Raw genomic sequence first — 22695 nt, forward strand, 5'->3', positions numbered from 1 at the left:
ACACGCTCCTTGGCATTTCAGTGCCGTTCAGCGGCACTGACTATATTCACGTTGTGCAACCCTCACCACCATTTCCGAACTTTTTTTTCACTCTAATCAGACGCTCTGTGGCATTAAGTGCCAATTCCCCATGGCCACTGGCCCTGGCGCTCCGTGGAGAGGCCCCAATAGAGTGCCTGGCAGGGCCACACGCCCCGGGGCCTCACTGGGGCTTCCAAGGAGGACCGGAGACCCAAGGGTCACACACCTGCCCCCAAAACAGTGGCCAGAAATCCTAACTCAGCCCCTACCCTGCTCCCCACTCCTGACTCGGAATCACCCAGGGCTGCCCAGATGGCGCCCAAAGTGAGGACAGAAAACGTGGATGCGAACGAGAGAGAGGCCCGTAACGTATTTATCACCTGGCAGCCAGGGAGCTGGAGAAGAGAATTCAATTAATTGAACACTTTAAGTTCAGTAAACAGAAAGGCTGTTTTATTGACTTAATTGTTTGAGCCGCAGTAAAGCGTGCGTGCGCCGCTCCCCTCCCATCCTTGGGAAGGGGTGGACGTGGCCGTCCCTGCAGGGCAGCGTCTTGCACGAATGACAGAGTGTTTCAGGAAAGAGGGGAGACGAGGCAGGCCGGGGGTGAGAGTTGCCCAGCGCAGGAGGGCGAGCCTGGCCGGAGGCTCCTGCAGTGGCAGCTGGCCCAACCGTCCCCTCCAGCCCCGGGCCCCTCCCGCTGGCACCTCCCCTTACCTGGCGCCCTGGCCCCTCTGCTGTTCTCACATCTGCTTAATTAAAGAACGAGGCACAGCGATAGCCCATGGCCTCATTTTTGGAGCCACAAATAAGAGAGATTCATGGGTGCCCTCAATAGAGCTGCTGGCAACGGGCATGTTCCTGAGCTGAGACGAAGTCTTGCGCTCTGGGCTCACAGGAAAAAAAGCACTTTATTAAAATTATTGCCCCATGAACAGGGGCAGGATGACTTATTCAAGCAGAAAGAGGAACGAGGCTGGGTCTGCCAGAGAAGCAGGAGGCCGGCCCAGGGACCCAGCACCGCCCACATCACGCGCTGCCTCAGGCCCCAGCCAGAACCTCTCTTCCCCCCAACCCCACCGAGGGCCCACACCTCCTCCCACTGGCTGTGTCCTTGGCCACCACTGCCCGAGCTGCCACGGCTCCTGCCCCTGCCAGAGGCCCGCCGGGGTGGCCAGAGCTCCCCCACAGGCCCCCACCAGTCTCTCCATGTTTGTCATCCCCCAGGTCCGGCCAGGACCCCCACTCTTGCCCCCTGCAGCAGCAGGGCCTCTGAGACCCCAAGTGGGAGGAGAACAAGTGGCTGGCAGAGAAGTGGGAGGGACAAGGGGCAGTGACGGCCAGCGAGGGGCAGGTGGGAGGGGCTGAGCTGGGGCAGGGCCGTCCCACCGCAGGGTTCAGCCCAGGACCCCAGAGAGGGTGATGGCAGGGACACAGGGCCCAGTGGGAGCGGGCAGGGAGGGCTGGCTCCTGGGGAGAAGGCGCCGTGGGCCACGCCACAGGTGTGTGGGGACCGCGAGGCTGTAGAGGGCAGGGGCGGCCCCCAGTGCCAGCCGATCCTGGCCCAGAAACCCAGGCCACAGACAGATGCGCAGCCGAGCTCCTCTCCTCAGGGTACAGGCCGACCCCTGCTTAGGGACCCCCACCCCAACCCCCCACGGCGTCCAGCTGCCGGCCGAGACCTGGGGCCCGGCTCAGGACACATCTGTCAGCGGGCAGACATGCAGACCGTCGGGGCATGGATAGGACACGGGGGCCTCCAGCCCTGCAGGGTCCCGCCCCGCCGACTGGAGTAATGAGCCCACTGAGCCCGGGGCAGGGGCAGCAACGGGGTGTGTGGCCTGGCCCTCTGGGCCCGGGAGCCACCTGCAGCCTCTGCAGGCCCCTGGCTCCCAAGGTCAAGGGCCCCCAGTACACACTCCCCTGCACTCCAACCCTGCAGGGCAGGTGCACACACCCCACCTGGTCACAGCCTCCCTCCCGCCACCTGAGGCCCCCCCAGCCCAGCGAGCTCACGGTCCCCATTTCAGGATGGACCCTATGACAGTGGTTCCCAACCCAACACATAGGCTGGGCTGAGGCTTGCTCCAGTGGCATCTGGGGGCCTGTCTGCTTGAGCAGGGTGAGGAGTGGGCCCCACAGGGTGTCCCCAGGGGGTGCACTGGCCACACCCAGGCCCTGGAAAGTGAAGGGATGCTAGTCATGACTGCGCCCAGGCAATGGGGACCCGCCAGGTCCCCCCACCCAGTAGACCCAGAGCCCTGGGGCCAGGCACGCACCTCCAGCGGCAGGGAACGCGGCAGGCAGCCGCACCTGACATCTCCGGCCACACAGCCGTGCCTGGCACGGGGCTCTGGCTCCCAGCGGGGGCCCACCTGGCAGCCACCCAGGGAGGGCACTGGCCTCTGGGCAGCCTCCTGACACGGCCCAACAGCCCAGGGCCAGCCCCCCTTCAGCCCCCCCATTATCTCCGACACACTCAGGCCCCTTGGCCCCTGGTACTACATGGGTCTCCACGGGGTGGGCAGCCTGGTGACCCTGGTTGGGAACAGCACGGCTGCTCCATGGCCAGACTCCAACATGGTGTCCTTGGTGGGTTCCCCTGGCCTGTCCGAGGCTGCTCCAGGCCACTAGACCCAGTGAGCTCAGGTCCCAGGGGCACAGGCCATCCGGAGCCCCCCCAGATTCTCTCTCTCCTGGGCTTCCTGCTGTAGACTGGGGCGCTTAGTCCTGGAGTCACCCCGCAGACAGGTGAGGAGGCGTCTCTTATGGAGACAGGCTAGGGAAGAGCCAGAGAGAGGCCAGCGGGTGACAGGCAGCGAGGCCACCCTCTCAGGCCACCGCGACCCCACCTGCTGGGTGTCGTGTCCTGTGTGCCCTGCTACAGCCCCCCAGCCCCCATCTGTGCGTAAGCCCCCATTCCCAGCTTCAGCCATAGAACGCCAACGTGCCCTCCCAGGCCCACTTCCAAGCTCACCACCTCCATGAAGCCCTCTCTGTTTCCCACAAGCCTCTCCTGCAACCCCAACCTTCTGCTCAGCGGCTTGAGGGATAGCTGTCAGGCTACACTAATTCTGTCACCTCTGTCCCACCAGCCAGGCAGCCCCCAGACCCTGAAAACCTTCAAAAAGTCCAGTCAGTGACCCCACCCCACAACTCTGGGCCCAGGTGGCACTGGGAGAGCCACCTTTTGGCACCCGGCACAGGAGACTCGTGGGCTCCAGCTGGCTCCCGGCTCCAGGCTGGCTCCCATGGAACGGTGCTGCCCTGCTCCTCCCACGAGCATTTAGCTGGGGCACTAACTTGGGCTCCCTCTCCTCCTGCCTCCCTGGGCCTCTGGGGCTGAAGGGCGGGGTGCAGCACAGCCCGAGGCCTGGACGGAGCCAGCACGGGGCTTCCGCAGATGCTCCTCGGCTGCAAAAACCGCTGCCTGCCCTTGCCTTGCTGACATTCCTGCGCCGGCCAGTGTGGGGCCCACGATGCAGCCTGTCCTGACCTCCGGAGGCCCCCAGTCTAGACGGATGTCCACATGCGTAGAGGCCCGGGGGCTGGGTCTCCACTCCGAGCAGGAGGCTGGAGAACGTGGGCTGGGCTGGGGGGGCAGCCCGCCCCTCTTGGTCCCACCTGCCCGCCTAGACGGGCCCTCACCCCCGCAGCCCCCTTCCCGGGTTTCCCCGGGACCCAGAGGCCAGAGACGCTCATCGTGCTCCACCTGCCAGGCCAGGCTCCCTGGAAATTACCGGGGTGGGAAAGAGCATTGCTCTGGGTGCCGGGGGCTGGATTCCCCGCGGGTAGGGGGCACAGAAGTGCACACTGCCCCGTACGGGTGCCCGCAGAGGAGCGGCGTCTCCCCCCTGCCCATGACATGTGCCTCAGCGCCAAAATACAGAACAGGTTCTCTGAGGCAAGTTTACTGAGAAAAGGTCAATTTTAAATGAATCTGTGCCCAAAGTGCTGTGCAGCCCGCAACGGCAGGGGGGACACAGCGTCCCAGGGCTGCAGCCGGGCCTGCGCCATGGTGCAGAGCGGCTCAGGGCCCCGCCCCCTGCCCTGTGTGGCAGGGACACCCCGCTGCCCTCCGTGTGGGCCAGGAGGCTGCGCAGCCCCCGCGGGCAGGTGCGCCCACCTTCCTGCCCCGTTCACTTGCTGCTTTCACATGGTTTCGTCTAACTGAGCACTTACGCTTCCTTCCGGGATGGATTTGTTCACTGCTTTTGGGTTATCTCCTGAGTGCTTGCTCTCAGGCGGACGGGAATGCCCCTGGGACGCATGCCTGCTCCCCTCCTGCCGGAGCCCCCTTCGAGCAGCTGACACTCAGCACCTGTGAACGTGGCAAAGCCGACACGATCATACCATGGAACGTTATGTAAGCTCTGAAGGAGCCGCAGGGCACCGGGGGGCTCAGTCGGTAAAGCGTCCAACTCTTGGTTTTGGCTCGGGTTGCGATCGGGGTCCTGGGCACGAGCCCCACATCAGGCTCTGTGCTCAGCGGGGAGTCTGCTCCAGATTCTCTCTCTCCCTCTGCCCCTCCCGCTCGTGCTCACTCTCAAATAAATAATTCTTTAAAAAAAAAAAAAAAAAAAGCTGCAACCAGAAGAAAGGGTAGCAGGGGGTCGGTGCCCTAACCCAGGGGTGTCCAGGGGTCAAGCGCATGCCGTCTCCTCTCAGGACAGAACTACCTTCGCCGCGGCTCCTTGTTCTGGGTGGACTTGATCTGCCGTCTGGGTCACTTGCTCCGAGGGCAAAGGTGGGCCTTGCAGCCGCAGGTGTTTCTGTGTACCCAGAAATCGTTCACTCGCTTTATCTTGGGTGGACGTGGGCTCGGGGCCATGGTCTCCTCTGAGCACGCAGACCATGCCAGCCCTGCCCACGCCCTGCCACCAGCCTTGCTGGGCGCGCTCGGGCCCGGGGCAGCTTTCCCCACGTTCCCGCCTCTCCAACCCACTGTTCGTCCCACCGGACCTCAGCGAGACTGATTTGTAGATGAACATTTCCCAATAAATCTAGGGGCTTGGGGGACACTGTTTTTTCTATTCCTGCCTACTGCCCTCTCCTCCAGGGCTCTGACGGCCTGCACCTGGGCGCCCCTGCACCGTGTGGTCACCTGGGTCTCCAGGTCAGACAAGGTCGCTGGTTCTTCCTGCTGCTGAGCCCTTCTCGGGAACTCACTTCGGACCTTGTACCGTTCGGCCCCAGAACCCCACTCGGTTCTTCTGGAGGGTGGTAATTCCTATCTTCCCGTGGATGCTGTGGTCTGTGCCTTCCTACCCTCTGACCGTGCGCACAATGGCCAAGTTCAAGTCTCTACACAGCCGGTTCTGTAACAGACTACCTTTCTCCTGGGGTCTGGGCCATTCTTCCTTGTTCTTTTCATGTTCAGGTGGGAAATTGGTCCTGTTAGGGCGCACGCTGCAGCAGTCTTGGATCCTGGTACTCTGCGGGGTCGCGTCACTGCTAGCCTGCAGCTTACCTTGTTTGCTGGTGCTGCACGGGGTGGGGGGGCTGCTTGTGCCTCGCCCGCGCCCCCTGCAGCCCCCCTGCATCCCAGGGCTCGCCCACAGTCACCCTGGGAGGACAGTGGCTCCGGCAAAGCTGCTGGCCTGCTCCCTCCCACACCAGCTCTTGGGCTCCGCTCCTTGGTTGCTGAGTGCTGTGTTTTCAGCAGTCACACCCTCGGCGTAAATGGTTCGGAGCCTAATCCAACAACTTTGGCTTCGAAAGAACAGCTCCTGAGATCCGCGTTGGAGATTTTTCCTGACCCACAGCCGGCCTACGGCTCAGCCTGTGTCACTGATGAACCCACCGCTCCTCCCACATGCTTTCTCTACAAGCTCCCCCTTTCACGAGCACCACTGAACCTCACGCTCTGCTGCAAGTGGTCAGTCCTCTTGTGGAGGGAGGGGGACTGCGCCCCAGCCGCCTCTCCCCTGAAAGAACCTCTGAGCTGCAGCCCTGGCACCAGGCGCAGACACAGGGCTGCTCCTCTCTGACAGCTCTGGGGGTGGGGGGCCGCCCTCCTAGCCCCCCAGGGCTTGCCCCCGTGTGGAGCCCCCACTCCAGGACTCGAGGCCACCCTGCATCGCCTGCCTCCTCCCTCTACAAGCTGTGTCCTGGCAGAGGGGGGCTGAGGCCAGAACGTGGCTGCAGGCGAGGCCATGGTGCAGGGAGGGAGCCAGGAGACCCCGCCCGGCCCTCCCAGGCTGCTCCCTTGGCTTTCTGCAGCCACACTGCCCAGACGTCCTCGTGGCTGCTGGTACCTGTGTGACAGGGACATAGGAGCATAAGTCACCCGTGCCAGCTGAGGGGATGCTCAGGGGAAGCGGCGTGCTTTCTGCTTCTCCAGGCAGGAAGATGGCAGGGTGTCTATTGGAACTGTCCTGACACGGGAAGTGGGAGCCCCAGGTGACAGGTGGCACAGGAGCCCGGCACCCCGGATCAGCCTCCTGGACTTGCCGGCTACACCTGGGGCAGGTGGGAATCTGGCTTCTCTCTCCTGCCCTCATGGACCTACTAACACCCAAGCCACCTCAGCCCCTCACCTGTGTCCCAGCCTCCTCAGCAGTGTCCTGCCCTTGTCGGTAAACCCGTGCTCCCTGGAGGCAGGACAGGGCCTTGATGACCACCCCCTGGCCTCAGGCTGAGCACAATGCCCGGCACACAGCAGGCACTCGATACCTGCCACACTCTAGGCTACACGATGGATGAAACGTGACAATGTTCACACGCCAAGAAAGCCCAGGAGCTGGCACCTGTGACGGCGCCTCCCCGAGCAGCTCAGGCTGGGCCTCGGGGCAGATCGCTGGACCCTGTCTGCCACACACTCTGCTTCCTGCGCACACGGGCTCCCAGGAAAGCACGCGGTCTGCCTCGTGGCCATCCCAACCCTGAGCTGCCTCCGACAGATCTCCTTCTGGCCCAGGTAAGACGAGCCAGAGGGTGCGAGCACGTCCCAACAGGATAGAGAGGCCCCCAGATGCCCGCTGACCCCACCGCCGGGGCTCTGGGCCTAGTACTTGGTGGGGGGGGGGGGGGGAGAGCAGCGCCCAGGCTTCCTGAGGTGCTTCAACAGTGACCGGAGAGGGAGGGACGGGACTGGTCCCTCCCAGCTCCCGTCTCACTCCCAGAAAGGCCTCGGAAAAAGGATCCTGAGGCCAAAGCACTGACCACCCGTGCCTGAGAGTGCTGAACGAGGCAGCTGGGAAAGGTCCTGGGAGGACAGGTGGGTGCAGAGGTCTCTGGCAGGAGCACGGGGCACCAGGACGGGGGCGGAGGCGCTCACCAGCCGCTGGGCCACACGGCTCTGCAGACGGCCCTCCACGTGGCCCCGCAGCCGACTGCAGCCCGGGGCACCTGGCTCCGCCCGAGGCCCACGTGCGGGGAGGCACGCTGTCCGTCAGAGAGGGAGGCAAGCGAGGCCAGGCCCGCTGGGCCCCAGAACCTCCCGAGGAGCCTGAGGCTTCGACCTGGCTCCGTGGATGCTTCTGGAAGGAGCGCCCTGAGCACAGACACCCCTCAGGCCGTCTGGTGACAAGCAGTTACTGACCGGCCATGAGACTGCCGGGCAGGTGCTGAGGCAGGATGAGAATCCACAGCTTGGGATCTACAGTCTGGACAAAGCCTCCCCAGGGGACCCGGGAGCCCACCTGTCCTGCCCCTGCTCGGCTCCAACCACCCCGCAGAGCCTTGCTGTTCAAGAGCCATACAGGCTGTGGGGAGACAGCTTCTCAGCGTCTGTCCACCTGCCCGTGCTGCCACTGCCGCCACCACCACGAGGTGAGGGCAGACGCCCCCGTGACTCTTGACACCTCACTTCCCGTGGCACCACAAGCAGCCGCAATTCAACAGCACGGGCCACACGAGTCCACTGTGGCAGCCAAGCACACAGGGGCAGATGTCACCCCGGCACAGGAAGGAAGCCGAGGGACAGTGGCTTAGCCCCAAGGCCGTGTGCCCCCAAGACTCCACAATGAAAACAGCCCTGCTAGGTTCCCAATCCTCACGTGCATTTAAAGCAGGAAGCACCATGTCCAGGGCGGCACCACGGCAGCAACGGCCGTCCCCCCAGGATTTGCGGAGACGTAATGCACGAACCAGACACTGCGTCCCCTCAGCCGCCGGGGGAGGCCCCAACAGGTGGAGGAGCCAGCAGGGTGGCCAGGCTGGAACCCGAAGGCAGAGCAATGAAACACAGTCACGGCCCAGAGGTGCGCAGGGAGGGTGCGCGCCTCCGCCTACGGTCCCTGCCAGCCTCAGCGTGGGTGGCGGGGAGCCTGCCGGCAGCCACGGGACAAACGCTCACGTCTTCCCACAGGCAAGCCAGGCACCCTGCTCTTCCTCGCATGGAGTACTGAGGGGCGAGCAGCCGAACACAGAAGCCCGACACTGCTAGAGATCTGACCGGCTCCCTTACTGCTGGGTCGCACGTACACACCTAAGACTAACTTCTGGACGCCTCAGCAAAACTCAGGAACAAACAGGTGGTAAGTGCAAACTCCCGGGGCACACGGGTGTCAGACTATGCCGCAGACCTGGAACCAAGCCCACACACGCCCAGGGGGCCACCAGCCTGTCCTCGGGGCAACCTGCAGGCCCGGGCAGTCTGCTTGCGTTAGGGGGCGCGGCCCCGCCCTGCCAACCCCGCGTGCAGCCCCCACGTCCTGCGGGGCCCAGCCCCAGGGGTGAGACACCCTGGTAACGTGGAGGAACTCTCAGGAGCCTGATGAGGCTGAGCGAGTCCACGGCAGTCACCAGCAGGGTGACAACGCACCACCCATAAAGCCACAAGCAGGGACGGCCGCCACACGGCAACCGAGCCCCGAGGGAGGAACGCCAGCCCGTCATCTGGCTGTAGGCACTGCCATCAGGTGGCTCAAGGGCAGGCTTTCCTCCCTCAGACAGACACCTCCACCCACGCGCGCAGCTCGGCCGGAGAACACAGGGCCAGAATCTACTGGCATGGTCCTGGGTTCTGGCCACGGGACGCTCTGGTCAGCTTCGGGTGTGGGGGGCCCTTCCAGAACGGTGGCTCACGTTCCCGTGCCAGGACGGAAAGCACAGTAAGCCCGCGATGACACAGACACACGGGGATGGGCCATCCTGAGCGGCCGAGACCCCACACCGGGTGCCCCGACCTCCTGGGCCAGCTCCGGGCCACCCGCGTGGGCTGTGCGGACGTCAGTGCTCGCCGGCCATGGACGAGCAGGGCAGAGGGGAGGCCTCCGGGGGGGTCTCGAGTTTGACCACGGCCCTGAGGGCCACGCGCCGCTGCTTCACCTGCCGCTGCCTGACAAACACTGAGCGCAGTGTGCGCAGCTGCCCCACCTCCTGTGCCGTGAAGCAGGGCTGCCCTTCGGCGAAGCGGACCACGGCGTCAAAGGACGCCGCCGCCTGCTCCCAGGCGGCCTCATCACCGTCCTTCTCGGCCAGCTCCAGGCTCCCCACAGCCGGGGCTGGGTCCTCCCCGGCCGCACAGCCTGGCCCGCTCTGCTCAGTGGCTGTGCCACGGTGAAGCCGGCTGCTGGGGCAACCGGGGGCCTCCCTGCCCAGCTCCAGGATGTGCGCGAAAGTCTGATTGTGAGGCTTCACCTGGAGGCCATCTGGCTCCTCGTCAGAAGACGAGCCTTCGGCAAATGTGACCGCGGGCCACAGCTTCTTCCAGGCGCGGCTGAAGATGTGGCCTGGCACAGCACTCCAGGCGCAGGCCACGTTGAAGACGGCATCGTTGGTGCTGTAGCGGGGGTGGCAGCCCTGCAGCAAGCCGGGGGGGTTGAGGAAGTGCCTCATGAAATCCCTCCGAATGCCCTGGTCCATGGGCTGAATCAAGGAGGTGACACTGGCAGGCAGAAAGATGGTGAAGATGTTCCCGGAGACCAACTCGGCCTCCCGTGGCCGGGCGCGGGCGTGGTCCAGCAGCAGGATGGCTTTGCCGTCCTCGGGCAGACCTGCCGCTCTGAAGTGCTCCTTCACGGACGGGACGAAGATATGATGGAACCAGTCAGAAAAAATCTCCTTGTCCACCCACGCGTTACCCTGGGCCTTGTACGCCACAGGCAGGTGCTGGATGCCCCCGAAAGCCCGGGGGGCGCCACATTTCCCAATCACCAGGGGTTTGATTTTGTGGGAGCCGGTGGCATTGGCGCACATCAGGACGGTCAGCCTGTCCTTGTTCTGCCGGACGCCGGGCGCCGGGCCGCCCTCCAGGCCAGGATTTGGCAAGCACCGCCAGAAAAGGCCGGTCTCATCAGCGTTGTAAACCTGCTCAGGGGACAGGCCGTGCTCCGCGGTCAGGCTCCGGAAAAACCCACAGAACTGCTCGGCCGCTCGGTGGTCGGCCCCCTGTCTTTCCCCGGATGCGTCCAGCTTCTTAATGCCGTGTCTGGCCTTAAACCGCCACAGCCACCCGCCAGAGAACACGCAGGGCTCTGTCAGCTGCATCTGCTCATAGAAGTCCTTGGCCTTTTCGATGAGCATGGGGCCGGAGACGGGCACGCCCTCAGCACGCTTGCCCAGGAACCACTCGTACAGCACGCGGTCCAGGTGCTCGAGCTTGGGCGTGTGCAGGGTGCGCCGCTGCTCCAGGGCCTTGTTGGAATCCGAGTTGGCAAAGAAACGGAGCAGCTGCGCCTTGTGCGCCTTGATGTCGTACAGGGTGGACATGCCCACGTTGTACTCCTGCATCAGCACCTTCCTGCTCTCCCCCTTCTCCAGCCGCGTGCAGATGTCAATCTTCTCCTTCAGGGTCAGCACCACCCTCTTGCGCTTCTCCCCCGGGCTCCTCCCGGCCGCCTGCTTGGAGGCCATTGGGGGTGGCTTGTCCCCAGCGGCTGGGGGGACACACACGGGGGGGGGGGGGTCCTGGCAGACTCCTTGCCCCCTCTCCTCTGCTCCCTCACCTGCCTGTCCCGTCTCACCGAGCCTGGGTCACCATGGGCACAGCCTCTCCAGCCTCTCCTTCGTTCCCCCCTCCAGTGTCAGCCGCCCCTCGCCCCGGCTGTTGCTGGTCTTCCGGGCTCCCCGTCCTCTCTGCGGGAGGGGACACTGGCACACGGGGGGGTTCCTGGGGGACCTGTCCACCTGCTGGAACCTCTGGCCTTCTCTGAGGCGGACGGTGGCAGCTCCTTCCTTCAAACGTGGACCATCGAGTACCGGGGTCCTGGGGACTGGTTTCTGGTTGAACAAGGTTGTGCGGTCTGTGCTGGGGACGCCTTTCTGGGCTCACAGTGCTGTCTCGCCCAACGTGCTTTAGGAACTGGAAAGCACAACAGAGGAAGAAAGGACGTCACGGACCGTGTACCTGGGCCACCTGCACGCAAGTGCTCGCTACCTCGGGCACGCGGGGAAGCTGCAGCAGAGCGTCGCAGGGGTGACCAACACGGGAGCCGGCCGAGGGGCGTGATGTCTGGGAGGCCGCCCAGCTGCGCAGCGACCTCCCGGTCAGCACGGCTCCTTCCAGCTGGACGCCTCCCTGTGCTGCTGAGCAGACGCGCGGAGCAGAGTTGAGACATCCTGGCTGGATCCTTCAAGAGCCGCCCCTGCTGCGCCTCGCCGGCTAAGACGCCACCGTCCTCCAGCCCGTGAGGAGTAGAGGGCTGTTGCCCTGACAGTGACCGCCCCGCTGGCCTACTCAGCGCAGTTTGCTGGCAAGGTCGTCTGCCGCACAGCCTGCGTGTCCCCTCACTTCCTTCATGACCTGACCCCCCGCCTGTCATTCTGCTCCCACCCGGGAGGGATGGTCGGTCACCAGGGCGCCCACTACAGCCAGCTCGCTGCCAGCCATCATGTCCCGCAGCGAAGGGCGTGCAGGACTCATGGGTGGGCTTCCAGCAACTCCCCACCCCGCCTGCCACCCAGACCCTTACAGTGGCTGTGTCCTACCTGTGGGGATGCTGAGGCCCCGGGACCACTCGTGCAGCCCCTTGAGACCACAACTCAAGAAAAATGAAGTTTATTCAAATGTAGGGACAGCACCAAAGATGGACCGTAGGCCCGTCTCCAGCCAGGCCAGCTCTGGGCACGTCCTCCCCGAGTCAGCCTCCTGGCCATGTGAGCGCGCTGCTCCTTCAGGGATCCTAGCTGCATCCTACTTACTGGGCACGAGTAACTGCGGAGAAGGAAAGGCCTCGACTGCCTTGCAATGCCTCAGCAGCACAGGAAGAGGACCAGGGACTAACTCGGAGCACAGCAGGGGGGGCGGGGGAGGGGGAGGGAGGAACTGGGGCTGCAGGCTCCCTGTGGATGCCTCCCCGTCCTGCCCTGGGGGGTGTGCAGGGGGACGGGTCCAGCTCTCCAGACATACTTTTTAAGCTGAAACCCACATATTCTGATGTTCTGAAACAACTTCTTAAACCAAAAGCTAACTAACCTCGCAGAGCAAGAGAATGAAGGAGGTGTCCGTGTGTGGATTCAAAGCCAGCACTGAAGCCGGGCCACAGAACACAGGGCGTGGCGGGGGGGGGGGGCATAGAGGGGGCAGGAGGGCAAGGAGGGCGCACCCCCTCACAGCTGCACCCCTGCACAGCTCCCTTGTCCTTCCAGGGAAGAGGGAACCTTAGACCCGGCCTGAGGAGTTAAGGAGAAGGAAGTGGAGCGGTGGGGGCAGGGGGGGCCATCTGGAGAAAAACTAAAGAGAAGAGGTACTCTGGATACCACCGAGGAAGATGGGAAGGCTCCAGGGGGCAGGAGGGCTGAGGAGGGAGTGCTGGGGGCACCTGCTGGGGACATGGGGCAGGAGGGGGTCCTGGAGGGCTGTCGGGGGGGGGGGGGTGTCTTGGGGAGCTGTCTGGGGGGGTCCTGGAGGGCTGTGGGAGGGTCCAGGGGGGCTGCCCGGGGCGGAGGTCCTGGAGGGCTGTGGGGGGGTCCTGGGGGGCTGCCCGGGGTGGGGGTCCTGGGGGGCTGTGGGGGCGTCCTGGAGGGCTGCCTGGGGTGGGGGTCCTGGGGGGCTGCCCGGGGCGGGGGTCCTGGGGGGCTGTCGGGGGGGTCCTGGAGGGCTGCCCGGGGCGGGGGTCCTGAGGGGCTGCCCTGGGGGTCCCGGCGGGCAGCGCAGGCCGCGGCGTGGCGGGAACCGGGCCCGTGCTCCGGCAGCGTTTCCTCCGCGGGGCCGCCCGGGGCAACGGGACACACCGGGAAGGGAACAAGGGAGACGGTGCGCACTCCGTGGCCCACCCTCCGCGCCGCGGGGCCGGGACAGAGGAGCCCGCCCGGGAGCCCGCCGCCCCCGCCGCCCCCGCCGCGGCCCCCCTCACCTGCCGACCCACCGCCGCCGCCGCCGCCGCCGGAAGTGCCCCGCTGTCCCCGCCCCCGGCCCGCGCCCGCCTCCCCGGCCGCTTCCGGGACGCTCTAGGCGGCGGGAGGACTGGGCCGGCCTCTCGGTGTCCGCGCGGGCCGCGCCCCGCCCCCTGCACCTGCCGCTCGGGCGCCCCTGCCGGAGCCGCGCCCGCTGTGCGCTGCGGGACCCGGGGCTCCTGCCCACCCGGCGGGCAGGGGCGCGGCGCGGCGGGGCGGGCCCTTCCCTCCGTGAAATGCGGCGGCCGGCGCGGCTTTCGTGCCCCGGGGCCGCGTCCTCAGCTGGCGCCGCATCCACGCGTGATGGTGACGTGTGCGACTTCAGAGCTCGCGCCACCTGCCCTGGGCCTGACGCCGTCGTGAGCGGAGCCCGCTGGGGGCCCTGGGATGGGGCGAATGCGGCTTGCGTGGCGGGGACAGATGAGCCCTTGGAGCCCAGCGAGCCCCGGGAGGCCGACCCGTGTCCCCCACACACCCCCGCCCCAGAACCTAGGGGTCCGTGACCTCAGGTGGCAGCAGGGGCTTTGCAGATAGGGTTAACTTAAGAGTCTTGAGATGGGGAGATGATCCAGATTATGGGGTGGGGGCAGGCAGTGTAACCACGGGGTCTCGTGGAGGCGGGGTGGGGGGACAGTCGGGGAGCATCTGTCGGCGGGAGCAGAGGACAAGAGGAAATGTCACGAGACACACAGGTCGGAGTGTGTGCTTTGCAGGTGAGGAGGGGCTGCAGACCAAGGAGCCTCCAGGAGGAGCAGGGCCCTGCCCCCGGGTGCGGTACTTCAGCCAGCGGAAGGCCTAGTGTTTGTCACACGGCCACGGGGCCTGAGAGACTTCCATAGCCCCCCCATTCACTTTCTGCCCTGGCCCCCCCCCACAGGATTCCCCGCCAGCCCTCCCCACACCCTCGCCCCAGGTGACCTGGCAGTACCAGTGGGCACCAATGTCCCAGCTCCCCCCCCTGCCAGGACCCCTCTGGGGAACCCTCCCCATACCTCCGTGTGCACTGTCCGCATTTCCAGACCCAAGTCCTGACGCCGCCCAGACTTGCCCCTGCCCCACGCTCCCCACCTCTGCGGTCACACGAGCCGTCCCCACCCCGCCCGCCCGATTGACCAGCAGCCCTGCCCAGCCCCACCCTCCCCACCGGCCTCCCCACTCCCACGGCTGCTCTGTCCCTGGCGCCGGCCCAGGTCGCCTCGCTTCTGTATTCCCCCCATCAGCCATTGATGAAGCACCCCAGAACTCAGTGGCTCCAAACAGTAACCATTTTGCTGCATATGGTTCTGTGGGTCAGGAATTTGGGGATGCTAGAATCAGATGTGTTTGACAGGAGAAAACGGGACTGAGCAGGGTCTCCTGGGGCAGCCAGGTGGCCCCCCCCAGGAAGGCTGGCTCCATCCTGTGTGTGACAGTCTGCTGCCACCTCGTGGACACGGGATTGCATGCACCTCCCAGACCCTGCACGGGCTCCCATGGTCACCTGGGGACCAGCTCTGGCGGAGAAGGGGGCAGAAAGGGAAGAGGAGGAGAAAGAACTGGTGTCTCCTGGGAACTGGCACCCCCATCACCCCCAATGCACAGGACTGAGCCCCCTGACTACACCTGATCACCACAACAGCCTCCCCATCCCTGTTCACAGCCAGAGTGACCTTGAGAGCATCAGTGGGCCCCCGTCCCCCGACCGGCTTCCCAGCGGGCCCCAGAATGGTCCCCAGCAGGCCGCACCACATCCGCCTCTCACCGTCCCCTCCAAGCCCACAGGGGTTCCTTCCCAACGGGTGGTCCCTCAGCTCGCAGGCCTCCCCCAGGAGCAGAGCCTCTCACCCAGACTCTGGAGGCCTCAGGTGGGGACACATCACTAGCCAGTCCCTGGAGGGGGCTCTTGGGGTGACAGGTCTCTCCTGGCAAGGAGGGGGGCCTCGGCTCCAGGCGAGGGTGCCTGTGAATTCCATACCCTGTGGCCATGGGGCGGCGCTGCCTGAGGCAGGCGGGGTGTCCTGGGCTCAGTGACCCCCATCCAGGAGGGAGGGGAGTGGGGCAGAGAAGACGGACCAGGGAACGAGCAGGGGGCTGGACTGAAGGCCACAGGCAGGGCGGGGGGGAGGTTGAGGCAGAGCCACGGACGGTGCCAGGATGCCTTGGGAGAACCAGGGGCCCAAAGCCCTTCGCAGGATTACAGGTGGACGGGCACCCGGGCTGGCAGTGGGTGGGCCGTGGGGGCTTGGCCACGGTGGGTGGCGGGTCATACGCAGGCCCCCAGGGCCCCCCGTGGGACCTCAGTACGCACACACACAGCTCGCTAGATGCCTTAATCCCAAGAACCCAAACTGGGAGTCCAGGCCCTGAGCACGCTTTCTCCCGACTGTCCGTGGTCTGGCAGCGTGCCGATCCCCCTCTGGGTTTTACGAATGCGCTTTTCTAAAGGCAAGGTCTACAAAAGTGGAAGGTGAAGTCAGTGGTGGTTTTGTCATTAACATACCATCTTTATTTTTTAAATTAATTCTGCATAAAATGAGGTCCCTGGGGGGCTCAGTGGTTTAGCGCCTGCCTTTGGCCCAGGGAATGATCCTGGAGACCCGGGATCAAGTCCCACATCAGGCTCCCAGCATGGAGCCTGCTCCCCCCCCGCCCCCACCTGTGTCTCTCTATGTCTCTCATGAATAAATAAAATCTTTAAAAAAATAATTCTGCATAAAATATAATATTCGCCCAAAATAGTGTCCACTCAAGTGTGGGACAGGGCCATGGTCAGCGACCGCCCCCTCCCAGGGCCTGGCCCTGATGCCAGTCCCCACCCCCCACCCCCACCTTCCCTCCTGGCAACGGGGGAGAGGGGAATGTGAGAGGGCGGGATCTCAAGAGAACCCAACGGGTTGGGCGGGTCGGTGGAGAGCCAAGAGAGAACAGGAAAATCTGGGGCCCAGAAGGTGACAGCAGAGCAGAGGAGAGGACAGGGGCTAAGCATGAGTCACATAGGAGCCACACCCTGACCCCGTCCACTGCCGGGAGGGGCTGCAGGGAGTTGTGCCCCTTAGCGACAGAACTTCCCAGGAAATGGGACACGGGGGGATCCAGGCTCGGTCTAGGCTGAGGGGCTGCACTCAGTGTGTGCCCAAAGCACGGATGGTGGGCCAGGACGCAGTCAGGGACCGGGGCAGGTCCTCTGGGTGACCGGATCAGGGCTTACATGGTGAGCAAGGTCAGAGTTCAGACTGAACCTAGTTCAGGCCTGGTTTGGGGCTGAGGTGAGAGGTCAGCCTGCGACCGGGGGTGGAGTTTAATACCCGAGTCTAGGGCGTCCCTGCGGTGGCTGCAATATTTGAGCCAAGGCTCCCAGGCCAGCGGCCCAGTCAACTCAGGCTGTTGTAACAAAACACTCCAGACCGGGTGATATAAACAACACGGTTCGTTTCCCACGGCTCCGGAGGCTGCAGGTCTGAGGTCGGGGTGCCAGCAGCGTCGGGGTCTGGCGAGGATCCACTTCCTGGCCTGCAGACGGCCCCGCTCTCGAGGTGCCCTCGCGTGGTGGAGGGAGCTCCGTGTCTGATCTTATCAGGGCACGAACCCCATGGCGGGGTCCCCCACCCTCATGACCTCATCGGAACCATCACCTCCCAGAGACCCCACCTCCAAACACCATCACCTCGGGGTTGGGCCTCCAACATAGGAATTTTGGGCGCGGGGAGGGACATAACTCAGACCGGAGCAAGGTACACCCATTCCATCCCAACAGCCCCGAAGTCCTAACTCATTTCAGCGCCAGCTCAGACTAGTAAAGTTCGAAGGTCCGTCTGGGACCATGTGAATCAGGTCTGGGCTAGACTAGGATCCTCCAGCTGGAAACCTGGGCGAGCAGACAAGTCGTGTGCTTCCAGAAGACAGCGGAGACGCCAGCAGGGCCACCGCCTCCCGTTCCCCAAGGGAGCAATGGGAAGGAAGGAGGCCGTGGGGGATCCCAGACAAGCCCCGGGGCCAGCCAGGCCGACTTCTTTGGCTCCTCAGACCCCAGGCAACCCCGTTTGGTCTGATTCTCTGCCCTCCGTACCCACCCGCTCTGGGCGGGCCCCCATCCCTGCGGGTCTGCCCACGACAGGCTGGCCACGTCCCCGTAGCAGGGTGTACTGTGCGGGGTGCTGAGCAGCATTGTCGGCCTGCACCCCCGGGAAGCCACTAGCAGCCCCTGCTGGGACACGGCACATCTTCAGGCATCGCCAAACGTCCCCCGGGCACAGAAGGACCCTGCTTGAGAACCTCGGCCGCAATCCCCGCATATCAAATCAGATTTACAAACATTTGTGCACCTGTCAATATTTGAGGAATGAATGTTTCGGGCTGGTCCTAGGTGCTGGGTGCCTTGAATAAAAAGGCAGATAAGAAAGGCTCCAGGGCAGGGCACCCCTAATCCCGGGGAGGGAGCTGGGGGTGAGCAGACAGGCAGACTGCCACACATGAAAACGGTGAAGTCACACACGTTGTGCCCTGTGCCGCACCTGAGTGATGGGACTGGGGCTGCAGTGGGGGTGTCCAGGGAGAAGGTTCTGACTGGCCAGGAAGGAGGCTGGCAGAGGGGCCACGCTCCCCCACCCCGCAGTGACCCTGAGCAAGGTCCTGGCCCTCTTGGGGCCCCAAGCTCCTCACCTGCCAAGGGAAAGAGCCCCCCCAAGGAGGGCCCAGCACGATGGGTGCTGGAGGGGGGCGCTGTGCAGAAAAGGCTCTAGAGGCGCAGCGAATCCCAGGGAGCCCAGGGTCTCACCCTTGCCCCACATCACTGCGTTATCCTGATCCGGGACTCACGGTGAAGGGGTGGGAGCTGCCCCCCGCCAGGACCTGGGGCACAGAGCCGGCTCCCCGAGCCAGTGCCCTGCCAGCAACATGTGCTCGGCCTTGCTGTGTCCCGGGGCAACCCCAGGACAGCGAGGTCAGATGAGAAAGTGAGGTCAAGATGCCCACCCCCCAGAGCCAAAAGAGCATCGGGAAGGGAGAGGTGCTGCCCCCACCTCTGGGAGGGACCTGCCAGCCCCCCGATGCGTGGGGTCAGCGGTGGTGGGCGGGCCCGTAGCTGCCAGCAGCCAGCTGCACACTCTGGGGTGCATGGGGAGGCTGTTTACAAAGGGAGGATCATGTTTAGAGGGGCCCCAGGCCAAGAGCAGCAGGAAGCCACCGACCTCGGGGCTTGGAGGGACGGAACAGTTACCACGGGCTGGCCAGGGCTGGTGGGCAGGGAGGAGGCCGGTCCTTGCACACGGCCACTCACGGCCCCTGCAGCCGGAAGACACGGCCCGGCCTCTGCACGTCCTGCCGGGGTCTCCAGCCAGAGGGAGCCCTTCCCGCCCCTTTCTGGGCGCCAGGGCACAAGCAAGGAGGAGAGTGGGCCTGGGCGCAGACAGCGTCCAGCCTGGTGCCGACCCCCGTCCTCCTCCTCCTCCTCCACCTCCAGAGGCTGCCAACGCTCGATTTCGCAGACTCCCTTGCAGCTAAAGCTCCGTGTTGTGTGGGGACTAAGTAGGGTCTGGAGGGTGCAGCGTGCACCCGGCCGCACACGTTTCCCCGCACCACATCTGTGCACTCAGGCTGTGCCGGGCGCCCTCCAGCCTCCGGGCACTTCCCCGACCAGCCTCCCTGCCACCCCCCCCGCCCCGTGGCACCTCTCGATGCAGCCATTCGAGGCCTGTTGCCCCTGGGCGACCAGGAGGCCTGGGAGCAAGAGCAGCTCCGAGGGAGGCTGGCCCTTGACCTTGGCTGAAGGGCCAGGGGAATGAATGGTTCTCAGGAAGGCAGTCACCCTCCTCGGGCCTCACTGCGCCCCCTGGGGTGGCTGGGATCCGGCCGTGGGTGGGGAGGGTGCCCCTGCCCTGTGGCAGGCCCTGCCTCCCGGAAGCAGACAGGAGGACAAAGGGAGTGGTGGGTGCAGCCTGGCAGGGTGGCCGGAGATTGGGATCTGCCCGCCCTGCAGGCCTTGCTGGCTGTGGGGAGCCCGTCCGTGTTGACAGTGGGCTGCGGAGCCTCCCCCTTGCTGGTCAAAGCAATATAAAGCCACCCTGAGGTCCAGGCCACCGCTGCCCGCTGGTGACCATGAAGGCCGTCCTCCTCGCCCTGCTGGCAGCTGCCTTGGCCCTGCGGCCAGGTGAGACCTCCGCCACCGTGGGGCGGGGCCGTGGGAGCTGGGATGGGTAGGGGCAAGCCAGGGAGCCCAGAGGGGCACCCAGAGAGAGGACCCACCCAGAAGGACAGAGAGAGGAGCTGGAGGTGGGGGGACAGGGAGGAGGATGCCAGGTGGCAGGTAAGCGAGGCAGCAGCCGGATGAAGGGGCTTCGGTCCTTGCCGGTGTCCCCCTCGGGGCAAGTGCAGGAGGGACTCACCCAGAGGCAGGCAGGGCACGGGGCTTCTAGTCCTTTACCCGCCGTGGCGCGGGCCCTGGCTCTCCGACGGCCAGACCGCCAGACAGCGGCGCAGGGAACCTGCAGGGTTGGGGGAGGCACTGGGGAAACGCCTCAAGGTAAGAAGTGCCACAGAGGCAAGGAGGGCAGAATGGGGTGGGGGGGGGGCCCTGGGGGGCATCCCAAGAGCACCTGGGGCCTCTCCCCAGGCCCGGCCCCGGGTCCGCTGCGGGGAGCCAGGACAGCAGACACAGGCCATGGAAACCCGGCAGGCCTCTGCTGCTCTGGTCCCGACACCGGGCCCAGCTGGGGCTCTTCCCGCCTTGGGACGTCCCTAAACCTCTTAGAGCCTTAGCTTCCTCCTCTGGGAAGTGGGGATCATTGACGATGGCCCCCAAGGCTGCTGGGGGTCGGCTCGTGTGTGGGCACAGGGCTGGCTGCACGGGGCTGGCATCCCAGCTCCATCAGTGTGCTGACCGGAAGGGACCGCATCATGACCGGCACCCAGGGGCCCACGCAGGGTCTCCTGGCACCGGGGACGCCTGGGAAGGGTTGGGGGCTGGGGGGCTGGGCTGGATTCACACAGGCTGTTAGAGACCGTGATGGAAGGGCCTGGATGGTGGCACGAGCGATCCTGGGAGGGGTCCTGCCCACCCCGCCGCCCTCAGCTGCCCAGCGCTCAGCTGGGCCTCCTGCCAAGTGGGGTGAGCCAGTCCCCGCCCTGGGGCGTGTACGCCCTTCCCTCTCAGACCACAGGCTGGGGCACGAAGGGTGGATTCCCGGCGCCATGGCAGCAAGTGGGCAGAGAAGCCTCCCTGGTGACACCCTGGGGCCGTCCCGGTTTGCAGTGGGCTCTTGTGCTCTTGCGCACTCTCAGCACCTGGAAGGTGGTGCTTCCGCACTCTGTGGGAGGGCAGCCTCTGAGCACCCCGCCCCGCAGGCACCGCCCTGGAGTGCTACTCCTGCAAGGCCCGCGTCAGCAACCAGGACTGCCAGCGCGTGCAGAACTGCTCCCACTCCGAGACGCAGTGCTGGACCGAGCACATCCGTGAGTGGCCCTGCCGCCCCCGCAGTCCTCCCGTGACCTGCCCAGACTCTCCCAGGGCTGGGTGTGGCTCTGCCCTGCCTCCCGCCATCCCTTCTACTCCCTGCACACACCCCCGGTGGTAGGGGCTCAAAAAACCTCCTGTCCACCTGCTGACTTCATCTATCCACCCCCAGTTACAGGTGCTTAGCTTCCCATCCATTCATCCCCCCGTCCCTTGTCTGTCTGTCCATCACTCAACCCTTTACCGTCCATCCCCCTTCCATCCCTCCTTCATCCATCCATCCCCCCTTCCATCACTCATCCATCCCCCTCCCTCATCCATGCATCCATCCATCCCTCCTTCATCCATCTATCCCCCTTCCATCACTCATCCATCCCCTCTTCTGTCACTTATCAATCCCTCCCATCACTCATCTACCCATCCATCCATCCATCCATCCATCCCCTCATCACTCACTCATCCACCCATCCATCCCCTCCCTCATCCACCCATCCATCCTTCCTTCATCCATCCATCCCCCTTCATCCATCCACCCATCCATCACTCATTCACCCATCGCTGCATTTGTTCACTCATCAGGCATGTTGAGTGCCCAGCAGGTCTGGCCGGGCATGTGGACATGGATGAGGCCAGGTGCCTGCCCTGACACTGCTGGCAGTCTGGGGTAGTCAACTCTAGAGTTTCAGTTAGAGTGGGGACAGGAAGAGGGCCATGGGCATGGGGACAAGGCCAGGTGGGTGAGCATCCAGGACCCAGCCCTAGCTGAGCGGCCCTCACTCCCAGGTGCGGTTGGCGTCCTGACCCTCATTAGCAAGGGCTGCAGCTCGCACTGTGTGGAGGACTCGCAGAACTACTACGTGGGCAAGAAGAACATCACGTGTTGCTCCACTGACCTGTGCAACGCCAGTGGGGCCCATGCCCTGCAGCCAGCCACTGTCACCCTGGCACTGCTCACTGCTCTCGGTGGCCTGCTGCTCTGGGGCCCTGGCCGGCTGTAAGATCCAGGAGGACCCCGCTGTCCCATGCTGGGCATTGATGTCCAGGGGCCCAGAGCACTCTTCACACACACCTGGCCCAGTTGAGGCTCCTCCGAGACCCTAACTCAGCTTGGACCGTGCCCCTCTGCCTTCTCCAGCCTTCTGTGGCTCCCCCCACGAGCCCTGCCCAGCTCCTACTGCTCAGCAGGCTGGGTTCTATTGCTGTGGCACTGTCCCAAATGAGTAGAACCCAGCCCGTACACAGTCTGTCCAACCCCCAGGCTCCAGCTTACCCCACAACCCTCGCTCAGGCATCTCTTCCTCCAGGAAGCCTTCCCTGCCCACCCCCTCCGTCAGCTAAGCCATGTCCCACCCATGGTGTCCCCCACCACCAGCAAGTCGCTGGCACTCAGGAGGGCCCCATGAAGGCTGAGGGGTGTAAGGTCCCACAGGTCCCAAAAGATGAGGTGTGGAAGGGGTTCCAGCTCCACATGGCCATGGGAGTCCTGGGGCAGGAACCCCAGCACAGGGTAGGCCCTTAATAAAGTCCCCTTGACTTAGCTGCAGAGAGCTCCATTCTTGCATGCCCCTGCGTGGGGTCAAGGCTGGGGTGCAGGCCTGTGTTGGGGTGCCACCTGGCCCTGTGTCCATGGGCTGTGGCCACGTCCTTGGCCAGCCACGTGGGGTGGAGCTCTGGCCTGGCAGGAGCACGTGATGGGCGCCTGGAGGGAAGCAGCATCCTGGGGATCCCGGCTCTTGCAGTGTGGCCTCACTCATGTCCTTCGACCTCTCTGAGCCTCAGACACTTACCTGTGACCCCTCTGTGCTGTGAGAATTGAGGATTCACAGGACACGGGTTTCTGGGTGGGAGGGGCTGCTGCTGAGTGAGGTCCCCACGGCGGCCCCGCCCTGTCCTTCCCCTTCATTTGAGGAGAGCCCTTCCGTCTGCTTCTTAAATTTTTTTTTGTCTGTTGTAAGTTCTCCAAATCC

At 64.8% G+C, this 22695-nt stretch overlaps 2 protein-coding genes across 3 annotated transcripts; one reads left to right on the top strand and one right to left on the bottom strand.

Moving 5' to 3' along the window:
• Nucleotides 1-452: 452 nt before the first annotated feature.
• Nucleotides 453-13327, bottom strand: JRK (Jrk helix-turn-helix protein). 2 transcript variants are annotated; one of them, XM_077847494.1, is made up of 2 exons: nt 13263-13327; nt 453-11269 (listed from the first exon to the last, which is right to left on the bottom strand). In XM_077847494.1, the coding sequence occupies exon 2, from the start codon at nt 10819-10821 to the stop codon at nt 9196-9198; it is 1626 nt and encodes a 541-aa protein (XP_077703620.1). In that variant the 5' UTR covers nt 10822-11269; nt 13263-13327; the 3' UTR covers nt 453-9195. The 2 variants fall into 2 exon arrangements, with proteins under 2 accessions (XP_077703620.1, XP_077703621.1); XM_077847495.1 differs by lacking the exon at nt 13263-13327 and adding an exon at nt 11896-12762.
• A 5888-nt stretch (nt 13328-19215) lies between these two features.
• PSCA (prostate stem cell antigen) lies at nt 19216-22265 on the top strand. The gene is made up of 3 exons (XM_077847497.1): nt 19216-19426; nt 20620-20727; nt 21512-22265. Exons 1-3 carry the CDS (start codon nt 19375-19377, stop codon nt 21724-21726), a joined length of 375 nt encoding a protein of 124 aa, XP_077703623.1. The 5' UTR covers nt 19216-19374; the 3' UTR covers nt 21727-22265.
• The last annotated feature ends 430 nt before the right edge of the window (nt 22266-22695 follow it).

The sequence above is a fragment of the Canis aureus genome, chromosome 14, assembly GCF_053574225.1.
Source record: "Canis aureus isolate CA01 chromosome 14, VMU_Caureus_v.1.0, whole genome shotgun sequence".
Classification (NCBI taxonomy): Eukaryota; Metazoa; Chordata; class Mammalia; order Carnivora; family Canidae; genus Canis; species Canis aureus.

What these genes read in the sequence shown, in the direction of transcription:
- JRK (XM_077847494.1), bottom strand. Translation starts at nt 10,821, where the DNA reads ATGGCCTCCAAGCAGGCGGCCGGGAGGAGCCCGGGGGAGAAGCGCAAG.
- PSCA (XM_077847497.1), top strand. Translation starts at nt 19,375, where the DNA reads ATGAAGGCCGTCCTCCTCGCCCTGCTGGCAGCTGCCTTGGCCCTGCGG. An exon ending in TGCCTTGGCCCTGCGGCCAG is followed by an intron (nt 19,427 to 20,619) that starts GTGAGACCTCCG and finishes CCCGCCCCGCAG; the next exon opens with GCACCGCCCTGGAGTGCTAC. An exon ending in GTGCTGGACCGAGCACATCC is followed by an intron (nt 20,728 to 21,511) that starts GTGAGTGGCCCT and finishes CCTCACTCCCAG; the next exon opens with GTGCGGTTGGCGTCCTGACC.